Consider the following 12,555-nt stretch of genomic DNA (forward strand, 5'->3'; position numbering starts at 1 on the left):
ATGTAAATACAGTATATTTCAATATTTCTGTATCTCACTACCTCTACTCTTTTTTGTTCACATTTTAATTCTTTTCACCACTCACTTATTTCAAAGAAGCAATTTGGCAAACAGGAATTTATTATAAATGTAGTTTGGATACAGAAAATTAGTAAGTATCTAACTAGCTTCTTCTAATAAGTATCAGCAATATTTAGAAGGAAAAGTATCTTAAAGCTCCAAAGAATACTAATAAACTAGTTATACAACTTCCCTTCTGAAAAGTTATTTAACTTTATTTTCTGTCTTGCAGACTTTGTCTTTAAAGTGTTTACTTAATTTTCTTCTCTTGAAACAAATGTCAAATACTGATATTGAGAACAGAGACACAATTTTTATGTTCACACAGTGTCTAAATATTTACCTCAGATATTTTCTGTGAAGTGGTCCTAGAATTAAAACATTTCTAACACTGCATTACCATCACTGTCTTCAAGAATTCTTGAACAACAGGTAGTCTGAATAGAGGAGTATAAAATATCTTCAGAAAGGAAAAATCAGCAGTTGACATTATTTCAACATCAAGAATAATAATAAATTATTCAACTGGCACTTTTAAAGCACCTGGAGGGTCAGTGAAAAAGAAACAGGCAAAAAAGATTTGTTGCAAAAAAAAAGTCTGAGAAACTGCTGTGTTTTCTTTGTGTAACAGATTATCTGTCTCATAGCGAAAGAAGCAGTAGAAGAGATGTGTATTGACTTACAGGAATCTTTGGGCACTGTCTTACTTGACATTCTCATTAACAGGGTACAGAAACATTTTGTTCTGGGCTAACCTGCTGCACACAATAGGTGCATAATTACTTGCAGAAAATACTCCTAGACTTATTTATATTTTGTTTTCAATTAAAAGGATATATAATATAGAATTCTGATGAGGTCTGGCCAAAATCTGACCCAATACAAAATTTTCACTTATTACTTAGTTGATGGAATGGAGAGCACACTCAAAAAAATGCCAAAGTAAAGGGGAGCAAGGGACCTGAAGGATTAGAATTCAAAATGACTTTGATAAATGGGAGAAGATGTCTGTAATCAATAAGATGAAACTCAATAAATACAAGAACCAAGTACTATATTGAGACTCGAAATAAATCAAATGCATAAATACAAAATTGAGAATACTAACAGCACTGTAGAAAGAGACTTGGCTGTAACAATAAACCACATATTGAATAGAATCAATGATACCATGCTGATGAAAAAACAGAAAAACTCATCTTGGGACATTCTAATAAATATGTCATATGTAAGGCAGGATTAGTAATTGTTTAACTCACCTTTCAGAAGCCTCAGTTTGGGGTAGTGTAATACAATAGCACATAAAGAGGAGTACTTTAAAAAAATTGTTTAAAATATGGAAAATGATTTAAAAAGGGAGAGGTAATATTTGCTCTAAAATTAAAGGCTGATGACAGGTGTGGAGGTGATTTCTCAACTTTCCAATACGTAGAAAATCCTGAAAAGCAGGGACCCCACTTCATGATTGTTCTTCAAGACACTGAAGGCATGATAGAACCTTGCTGGCTTTAATTGCAGCTGGAAAGGTTTAGGATAAAATAGGAAAACCTTCTGACTCTAAGGATAGCTACAGGCAGAAATAGGTTACCAAAAGCTGAGGTCTAATTTCTGTCATTCAACTTTCAAAGAAGAGGTTAGAAAAATACTCATCAGAGTTCCTCCATTCCTTTGAGGAAGAGGAAAACAGTGGATCCTGATGGATTTTCATTCCTGCTATTTTTGTTACAATCTCAAAGAAACAGAAAGATGCAACTTAAATTAGCTATATTTTTTAATTACTAAATATTTTCATGAAAGTTTCTGACAGCGACTTGCCTTTTAGAAATTCATGCCCTAGTGGTCTGCTCATTTTAAACAGTAATGTCTGCAGAGGTTAGATCTCTTGCTGACTTTGATCCATTCTCTCAAGACAGCTTAATGTATTTCTTGATGCCTGCAGGTCTTTGATTCCAAATATTTATCTTCTCTTGGATTTACTTCTGACCACTTGAATTTTACATTTCCTCACAGAACCTCTCTGACACATTCATCAGCTACAGAATTCAGATGACACTTCTTGATGCATCCCTGGCATCATGGGGGCTGCTTTTAACTCTTTTTAGGCTGATTTATTACTCAAATAAACTATCTAATGCAGTATGTCTATTTAATCATTATACTATAGTGTAGCTAAATATTTACCAGATTGATTTTAAGCATGTTATTTTTTTAAAATACTTTGCCTTTTATTTCATGGTTTTATGCCTGTGGATACCCATTCTACAGTTAAGATCACTACACTAATCTTCACTATCTTGCAGCTACTGTGACAGAGAGAGTCAGCTGTAATTACTTCTTAAATCAGATCTCATTTGTTACTTAGGACTAAATCTCTTGTGCACCAGCAAAACCACCTACTGCTTAAAGTAGTCCTTTGTGGTAACAAGAATTTGCTGCTCTTAGCTATGTCCTTCAGTGGCATTTGAGCCATTAATCCTGGGTACTTGAAATTATCTATTACTACAAGTTTACTTCTATCTGGAAATATACTGCCCTTGTTAATGCACTTCTTTTGCAAGGATTATTCTTCCAGAATAAAATGTACTGAAACTTGGAGCTAGGTAAAATTTAAGTCTATGGTTCATGTTCTTGGCTCCCTCTCCTCAGAAGTTTTATGAAAGTGTAACTGTATCCTATTGAAGATTCAAGATTAGAAAATATATTTGAGACTATGAAATGTGCTTGTTTATCTGTTTTCTTTTCTATTAGAGTTCAATAGTTACAACAATTCAATAGGAGGAAAAAATCTACCTCACATTCACCCCTCCATCTGCTGTATCTGTAGACTTGAATTTTCAGGTACATTCATTTATTTTCTCAAACAAAAACCAACATTGTAATTCACATGTCCCTCATGCAGCTTTTGTCTAAATTTATTAATACAAGACCTGTGCAGAACTATGTCACTGGTACCACATACCAAATTTAGACTACAAATTGCAAATAACACAGAGAATAGGGTATCCTATATATTATAGGTATGTTAACTAGTATCCTCTAGCTCAGCTTCATCCCATTTTCCCATCCTCTGGTGCTTTGTAAACTGGCAGTGCGGTTTCACTGCAAGAAATAGGTGAGAGAGGTTACGAGTCCACAAGTTGAATTCATCATCCTGACTGGATCCCTTCTAACTCAACATATGCTGTGATTGTGTCTTTGAACTGTTTAAGTTGAACATCTTTAAAAAAACCCATAAAATGCCCTGGACCTATCACCACCCCTGCCGTCACAGTGTCTCCATTTTTGGAAGATGAAATGAGCAAAAAGCACATATGTGGGCAGGGCAGCAGTGCTTTCGGTGGCAGCACAGATGCAGGCAGACTTCCTGAGCCAGAAGCATTTCCTGCACACAATGGGCCACATAAAATGAGACTGCAAAGTTGGTTACATCAGACATGACTTTCTGTGTAGTCATATATGGCCAATGATGACAAAGACAGGATCCTTTTGAGCATCACATCTGGCTCTGTGAGAAGAGTTCTGCAAAGGCAGGTGGGGCAGCTCAGCAGCAAAAAGATTTCAAGAATGGGAAGTACAATATTAACTATAATAACTTCAGCCCTTTTTTTGGTGAGAATACTAATGTATAAGCATGTTGTTGAGCAAGTGGAGAAAATAACTAGTCATGTAGAGATACAAAACACAGTTCTCCTATCTCAGTGCCCTGGCAGCATTTTGGGACTGGAAAATCAACAGCAAGCAAAGCTATTTAGGAAATTAAAACATTAATTTCATAATTAATGAATAACCTAATTAAACAATTTTGATAGGAAGTGGTAGTAGACTTGGATACATCCTCATCTGCATCAGGGTCACTGATGGGGAGAAAATTCTCTTTGCTATCCTGGCTGCTGAGATAGAGTTTTGGGTTTGTTTTTTTTCCTAGTAGCTGGTACAGTACTGTGGGGCTTGCATTTAGTATGAGAATAATGTTGATAACACACTGATGTTTTAGGTGCTGCTGAGAAATAATTACTATGAATCAAGGACTTTCCAGTTTCCCAAGTTTTCCTAGTGAACAGGTAAACAAGAAGCCAGAAAGGAGCACAGCCAGGGCAGCTGCCCAACTAGACAAAGGCATATTCCATACCATAGAATACTATGTCCAGTACATAAACTGGGTGGAGTTGACAGGAGGAGATAATTACTGCTCAGGGCTGGACTGAATGTTGGTCAACAGGTGGTGAGCAATTGTATTGTGCATCATCTGTGTTTCTCGGGTTTTATTTTTATTTCTCTCTCTCTTTGTTACCAACCTTTTCATTATTACTATTATTAATAATATTATTACTATTATATTTTATTTTATGTTTGATGTTTAGTGTTTTATGTTTTATTTTAATTAATAAACTGTTCTTAAGTAAACCCATAAATTTCTCCTCCTCATCCCACCAGGCAGGGGGCAGTGAGCCAGTAGCTGTGTGCTACTTAGTTGCTGGCTGGGGTTAAACCATGGCAGCCACAAGTCTCCATGCTCTAGATCAAAACGAAGGAGTCACTCTGTTGCAAGCTTTTGTAACCATGGAAGACAACGCTAGGGTGAGGTGATACATGGAGGTGCATGGTATCTGCATGTTCCACAGCTCTCTCCTGGCTATGCTGACACAAGATTATGATCCCTCAACCTCCCAGCACACTGAGATCAGCAGACTGACCCATCAGAGCCACTGGACACTGTGCCTACACCCTAGAAGTGAAGCTCATGAGCTCATCTTCATTAAGACCTGTTCAGTTACTGATTTAATTACTTTAGGGTGATCACTGGCTGGGTGTACTTGTCCATCTCAAAGAAAAATCCTTGATTTTCTGCCAGACTTCATTCTACTCATAGTTTTCATATATATATATATATATTACATATTTAAGAATATCTATCTCCTAATCAGAAGGAACTACATCTCAAGGTTTTTCCTTCCCTATTTAATCTAGCACTAATGATGGTAAGGTATGTCACATACTTAGCCAACAGGGGCTTTCTAGCTTGGGGGAAAGGAGAAGGCAAGATGTCTGCAGAGATTTACACCTGGCAGAATCTTGGGACAGGAGGAGAGGAGCCAACAACACTTCACAGCAATGACATCTAGAACCAAGTAATTCCCCAAGTTCAAACATACTTCGGGCAAGACCTGATTTTAGTTTTCAAACTTGTGATAGACTGGGCATAGAAAAGTGTAGAGAAGAGAAATATCACCCACTTAAGATATGCAGATCTTCTCTATGCTAAATGACATGATTCTGGGTGTTGGAAAAACACATTTTTGACCTAGTAGGGGAAGCTCGTCAGTGAATGTCCTGAAGTCAATTTCCACACTGTGTCCTTGGATATGCTGACGTCCTGGATTGCAGCTATCACCTGTTACTGTGACAAAAAAGAAAGTCTGATGTCTTGAGTAATGTCAGGTAGATTTCACTTTCCCCTCCTAAGATAAAACCTCACTTTCACAACGTCTAATACAATGTCATTCAATAGTAGTCAGAGCTGACATGGTAGCAGGGTGCATGGGCTCTGTCTAGAGCCACATAAATCCTGTTCAGAATAAGTGTTTGATTCAGTGTTTGAGACATACCTGCTTTCTCATAGTAACTGCAACACAGTAATGACATGAGAAAATCCTAGGAGAACACTAGGTAAGTGAGAAGCAGGTCCAATGGAATGCAGCACAAGGAAGGGGAGCTTTGTCTTTCAGGCCTGGAGAAGTTAGGACCATGGCAATCATAACTGAAACATTCATTTTTACCACTGGTCTTCCTGAAGGCAGGATTCTGAATCCAGTCCTGTGCTGTCTGAGGTTCCCCAGGTTGATGCATTTTCAAAGAGAGGATACTGATGAAGAAATCACTGCTTGAGCTCCCACAGTGTTGTCAATAGATATTTTTCACAGAATCCAAGTAGGTCAAATACCTCTTGCTTGGTTCACTTGGGATCACATGGAACAATGCTGAAGGAGCTTGCTTGCCAAGTACAAGATTTCCACTGTGGCTCTGGTCCAGGCTCTGTCTGATCAGTAACACTAGGCCATCACCAAACTCTTCAAAGCTGCTGTTGATGGAATTGAGACAGTTGTTTACAAAAAAAACACCAGATGTATGAGAATAAATATGCACCCAAACCTGTATATATTTCTTGGGAAAAATTCAAGTTCCATGGCAAAGCAGCACCAAGAGCACAAGGAAGCATGAAAGAATTGGCAAAAAAGCTTCATTCAGAAATACGGTTACTGATACTTGATCTTACACAATCCTGGCAGACAAAAATTACTCCTTCATATGTTTATATAAATATTCCCACCACCACCCCCAGCTTCAGTCAAACAGTGTGGTCTTATAGTAGTTCAGCACTTTGTGTCTAAGGGCTGCATTTTTAATCTAATACCAGCTATCTTACAACTGGACTTACAGTTTTGTGAAGCCACCATGTCATTACTGCCTCTGCTGTTTGCAGCTGCTGGCCTCTCATCTCTCTCTGTCCAAACACAACCTATGTAAGTGCTGGCAGAGAGTAGAGAAGGGAACCAATGAAACTGGAGCACGCAGACAGCTGTCTTTCCCTCCCCCTTCACGCCCCCTCTTTTTTTCTCCTTTTGTAAAGATATTTGGATGTTGTTCTGTTCAGCATTACAAGCCCCACTGTGCTCTGGAGGGTCATGCCTAAGTAGGTGTAAAAATATCAGTCAGTGTGTTAGGTGAAAAAGCAAGGAGTGCTAAAGACAGCTTAAAGAGTGAGCCAGAAGTGATACAGTAGAAGAGTTTAGGAGCCTAAAAAGGGGGGGAAAAAAGGAAAAAAAAAGATAAGAATGCAACATACAGGTGGGGATTTGGGGTGAGAGAATATTTTTGAGGTGGAGAAATGGGTGGCTATTAGAACAAGGAAAGAAAGTAGCAAAAAATAATGGGAAAAGCAAGACCTTGAGAATTAAATTCACACAGGAAAAAGTTGGAGAAAATAAAGTAAATTAAAAGATTAGGAAAACAGAAACAAAACAGAAGAACTGACAAGAGAGATAAAACTGCACATATGGATAGAGAGAAAGGATAATTAAAGCATCAAAAACAAGGAGCTAAGCTCTTAGTAGTTAAAATATATACATACTGTGAGAGACACAAAGTAATAGAGACAGCATTAAGTGTATTTTCTTAGTTTGGGCTGTTGTGGAAACCAACCACCCTCATGTGATACTATGCCTGAGCTACATCTTGCCAGGAACCTCATATTTCAGTGGGTCTCTGCTCACCCACACATTTCCATGCTGTGCTCTTTTCCTGGGTGACAACACACTTCTAAAGTTCTGAGCCTGAAAGAAAGTAGTGATGAAAGCCTTTTGCTTATTTTTTCCCATTTCTGATATTTTACTTTCATAAATCCCCATTAGCAGTTGGGACTCCTGTGCCTGTGACACACATCCCGTGTGTGACACACATCCTCAGACCTGATCTTTCTTTCATACCACTCGTCAGGTGACTACTGCTGACTTCAATCAAAGCCCACAGAGAACAACCAGTGTCAAGGTGCAAAGGGAAGGTACTGGTTCATGTGGGAACAATGCTAAAAAGGGTAGACTTAGCTTAAGCTGGAAGAAAGAATTTGAGCAAGAGTGACATTTGGAATTTGGGAAAGAGTAGGTGGTATAGGAATAACTATGGATGGTAAAAATAAAAAATGAAAATCATGGTGCCCCTACTGAAACCACCTACACCACCACCATCTTTTATCTGTCACTTAAATCACTTGCTGAGTTGACACAGATTTTACTCTTTACACCCTAGAGCAAATTTTTCAAAAGTACTGTACCTACAACCTCAGATGGAAAGCCAGTAAAAGTTTAAAAGCTTCCACAGGACTTAAAACCTCAGTCTCTCACCAAAAAAACCCAAAAAAAACAAAAAAAAAACCACAAAAAAACAAAACAAAAAAACCCAACAAAAAGCCAGGAGGGTGACATGGTAGCATATTTGCCTGTTCTTCATACATCCTCTCCTTCAGGAGGTGCCCCATACTCTGCTTCCCAGAGCTGAATGCATGGGAAAGCTGAGATGCTCTGAACAGCCTGACCTTACACTCCCACACACTGCCCAGGGGCTGGAGCTCTCATGGAGCTCAGCCCTGGTCCTGTGGTGGCGGTGGCCCAGCCTCCTGCTCATCTGATGACCACTGGATCACCAGCAGGTCCTGTCACTACCTCAGACCTGCTTGGATGTGAGGGATGGTGCCTTGACCAGGAGGGCACTGCCCTACCTTGGCAGGGCACTCTCTAAGGGGGAAGCCCTACTCTTGCTGCTCCCTGGCACTGACTAGGAGGAATTAGGACTTGGCTGAACTGTAAACTGTGAGCTACTATCACTTGTTTGTCTGAACACAAATAATTCAACATTTGTTAGGGCCATGATCCCTTCCCAACTATTGCTCCTCCGCAACAAAAGAAAAAAATTGCTATGTAGATAGGGCAGGAATTCAAGCAGTTTTTGGGAATTTATAGATGAAAGAAAAAAGCTTTAGTTACGTTCTCTAAAAGCACAATAGTGGTATGTCCTTAGAATTCCAGTTCACAACTGGGCTGGACAGTTTAGGGGAACAAGAAGTGAAAATACATTTACACTGTAGAAAACACAGAAGAAACAATCTTAATTATGTTATGTGTGCTATCATTTCTTTGTACCTTTCTTTGGTATGTTGTTAGGAAATGGGTCAATTTCAGGAATGTAGTTTTTAATTTTCACTAATACAGTGGGTAAACTGATAGCTTTTCAAAAATACGGAGCAATGCTCTGGGAATAAAACTACACCACAGTGACTGACACACAAGAAAATTGTCTCTTTAGAAAACATAAACCTTTAGAACTGAGAACTGTAATGGAGTTCAGAAAATTACTCTGTCTAGCCCTGCACTGAGGTGGAATCAAATACTCCCAGACCAGCCTGGCACATGCACATCCTAACTTTACAAAAACTTCCTGTTAAGGAAGTTCCTTTCGCCCAAAAGTTGGTCTGTTCTGGTGTTTCACCACTACAATACCACATAACAGAGAAGAGATTCAGAGCATGTCTGTGTTATGTTCATAGGAGGGACAAACATCATTCATTCACTGCTATGACAATGTAACACTCCAGTTGGATTTGACGATCCTTGTGGGTCTCTCCAATCCAGACTATTCTGTGTGCTGTAATTTTCTACTTGTGACCTGTGTTTTCTGTCTGTACAATGTCTGGAAACAGCCTGTGCCATGCTTACGTCTATTGCTTTCCTACTCTACAATGGTATTTCTACATTTCTTCTCTTCCAGAGGGTTTGCTGGAGGCCTGGAGTAGAGAGTGGGTGGAGGATGGCCTCCTCCCTTTGAAGGATGAACAGCTGGTAAAGAACTGTTTTGGCACTTTCATCTTTGACTTATCATAGAATCATGGAATGGCCTGCATTGGGACAAGACTTAAAATCATCTAGTTCCAACCCTTCTGCCATGTAAGACTCATTCCACAGGTCACACAAAACTCCATCCAGTCCAGCTTGAGTACTTCCAGGGATGGAGCATCCACAACTCCTCTGGGCAACCTGTTCCAGTGCCTCACCCCTTCCACAGTAAAGAATTTATGCCTAGTATCTAATCGAAACCTACTCTCAGACTGAAGCCATTCCCCTGTTGTCCTGTCACTACAAATAGTTCTTGAAAATAGCTCTCTCCATCTTTCTTGTAGCCTCCCTTTAGGTAGCGGAAGGCTTCAAAAAGGCCTTAAGCCTCCTGTTTTCCAGGCTGGAAAAACCCAGATCTCTCAGCTTTCATTGTAGGAGAGGTGCTCCATGCCATTAATCACCATGGAGGCATGTAGTATAGAAAATTTAAACTGATGAAATTTGCACACATGCACCAATTTTTTTCCAAATCTGAGTAAAGTTAACAGGCTTTGCCACGGAGGTGGTTATTGTAGATTTACCATATTTGTACCCCATAGCTGCCACGACCAGCTCCGGCTTGCCCAGCTATTGCTCCAAAGCAGTCAGACTGAGGGGGGGCCAAAACCGCAGGGAACAGCGACACGAGCACCAGGAGGAAACAAGAGCACCACGGTAATTCATCTACTTTGAATCCAATAACAACCAGCCTAGTCCAGCACAGCGTGCCGGGGACTGACTCCCGCTTTGTGAACCTGCAGCGAGGCTGAGCACTGACGGCTCCGGGCTGACCCGCCCCGAAGGCACCTGCCGGGCACCGCCGCCACGCATGCGCGCTCTCGTCACCGCCAGCCCAGAACTACATATCCCGGCGTGCCGCACGCGCCCGCCGCTGCGGCCCAGCCAATGTGGAGAGAGGAGGCAGTACCCGCCTCCACACAGCAGGTGTGGACGCAATGCCCGAGCCACCCTTCCCCCGCCCGCAGGCAGAGGGGCTGGCGCGGGAGCTGTTACAAAGGCGTACCGAGGCGGCAGAGCGAATAGGCCCTGCCTTCCCTATGGAAGCCGCAGGGGTGTCTCCTCCCCGCTCCCCGGACAGCCGGGGAAGCGGGCGCGGGGGCCGCACCTCAGGGGAAGCGGCGGCTCGGGGGCTTCCCGCGCGCTGTCAGTTACGAGCGCGCGAGGCGGGCGGGCGCCACCGGGTTGGCCGGCGGCCGCGCGCGGCCCCGCCCGCCCCCTCGCCGGATTCGCTGGCGACCGGGGCGCGCGCGCCGTCCATCATCAGCCCGAGCCGCGGCGGGACCTGGGGCTGAGGGCTCGGCCGGGCCCCGCCCCGCCCCGCCCGAGGCTCCGCCCTCCCGCCCGCCCCTCCGCCCGGCGCTGTCAAGCGAGCGGCGCGAGCGCGGAAGCCTGGGCCGCCCGCACGCCCCCGCCCCCGTGGAGCGCGCGCGCCTCGACGGCCACGCCCCCCCCCGCGCGGCGCGGACGGGCAGAGGACCAGGAGGAGGAGGAGGCCGAGGGCCCACGGCCGCGGCCCGCCCCCGGCCCGCCCCCTGTGCCTGCGGCGTGGGGAGCCGGGCTGAGGCGGAGCGGGGCAACCGAGGGGCCGGCGGCTGGGCTCGGTTTCCTGCTCAGTGGGCGTCGTTGGGGCCCCGGCGGGCCCCGCCCCCGCACCGCCCACCCCGGCCCCCGGCTGTCACTCAAGGCGGCGGGCTGAGGCCGGCGGCAGCGGCGGGCGGAGAGAGAGGCAGCTACGCCACAGCCCAGCGGCGGCCATTCGTGGAAAAATAGGCCGTCCCGCTCCTCCCAGCTCCGGCTGCGACCGGCCTTCTCCCCGCTACCCCCACCCCACCCTCCGCCTCCTCCTCCTCCTCCTCCTCATCATCATTGTCCTCCTCCTCCTTTGCGTCCTCCGCCTCCTCCTCCTCCTTCTCCTCCCCCCTAGAGCGGCGCCTCAGCGGGGCATTAATGCGGGATGAGCGGTATGTAACCCCCTCCCTCTCTCCCTCCTGTGCACACCCCTCCCTCCCTCTGCTCCTCCCTCCACCCTTCATCCCCCCTCTATCCCGCCCTCCCGGGTTCCCCCTTTTCTTCCCTCTGTTCTCCCCCTTCTTACCCCTCTCTTCTCTCGCTGCCCCTCCGCCCATCCGTGCTGCTTCCTCTTATGCCCCCTTTCTTCTCTTCCTCTCCTGCCTGCCCCTCCGGCTTGCCTCCTCCGTACCTCCCTCCTCCATTCCCCCTTTCTTCGCTAACCCTCCCTCCTGTGCACATCCTTCCCTCCTTCATTCCTCTTTTCCTCCCTCTTTCCCTCCCATGCACAACCCTCCTCCTGCCCCCTAAAGCATCGACGGCCACTGAGTGGCCGCCGATGCTTTAGGGGGCAGGAGGAGGAGGAGGGTTGTGGGTGGTTTTTTCCTGCTGTCTCTGGGAGAGGAAACCAAACCTCCCCTTTCTGGGTGTTAACTCTCCAGCCCCCATGGGTTGGGTTTCAAACCACGTTTCTTAGGACTCGTTCTTTTGTAATAATGATTTGTACTTTTGTTTTTATGAAGAGGCAAAAGCGACAAGCTGGGAACCGAAAAGGATATGCTCGTAGGTTTTGTTATTGTATAAATGAAGGTGAATAATTAACCTGTTACACTTGATATTTTTGCAGATCAAAAGAAGGAGGAAACTATGCCCACAGAGGGAGAGAAATCTCCCGAGGCAGAGAATAACAACAATAATAATAAAAAAGGGAAAACTGGAGGCTCACAGGTAAAGAACACACACCCGAATAGGGAAGTGCCCAAACTATTAGCATTTAAAATGAAATGTTCAGCTAACAGCGTTTCCTGCTCAGGGCATCTTTCTTTGGGTTGAATGAAACACAGTTGGTTGGGTGCAATGTTTTTACTGCCTGGACATGTTTGTTTGATTGCATTTTGCAGTGATCAGCTGCTTTCCGTGTAATAGAAGAATTTTTAATTTTTTTTTCTTTATTTTGAGGGGGTGGGAAAGACTGAATTGAGGATGCAGTTGAGGTCTTGGCTGTCGTATAATCATTGATAATTGATAAATAGAATACTATGTT

The 12,555-nt window shown here is 43.8% G+C and overlaps 1 protein-coding gene and 1 long non-coding RNA gene across 3 annotated transcripts in view; one reads left to right on the plus strand and one right to left on the minus strand.

Moving 5' to 3' along the window:
- Positions 1-11,685, minus strand: LOC107200279. 2 transcript variants are annotated; one of them, XR_001519573.3, is made up of 4 exons: positions 11,599-11,674; positions 7,332-7,391; positions 6,497-6,588; positions 1-6,139 (listed from the first exon to the last, which is right to left on the minus strand). It is a non-coding gene; the product is annotated as an uncharacterized LOC107200279 (long non-coding RNA). The 2 variants fall into 2 exon arrangements; XR_001519574.3 differs by lacking the exon at positions 7,332-7,391 and having other exon boundaries at positions 11,599-11,685.
- The window catches only part of SP4 (Sp4 transcription factor), a 27,878-nt gene continuing 26,714 nt past the window's right edge, over positions 11,392-12,555 (plus strand). Inside the window, exons 1-2 of the mRNA XM_015618551.1 lie at positions 11,392-11,464; positions 12,139-12,239. Of these exons, the coding sequence (XP_015474037.1) occupies positions 11,458-11,464; positions 12,139-12,239 (108 nt within the window). The 5' untranslated portion in view covers positions 11,392-11,457. The remainder of the gene's footprint in view (positions 11,465-12,138; positions 12,240-12,555) is intronic.

The sequence above is a fragment of the Parus major genome, chromosome 2 (genome assembly GCF_001522545.3).
Source record: "Parus major isolate Abel chromosome 2, Parus_major1.1, whole genome shotgun sequence".
In the NCBI taxonomy this organism is placed as follows: domain Eukaryota; kingdom Metazoa; phylum Chordata; class Aves; order Passeriformes; family Paridae; genus Parus; species Parus major.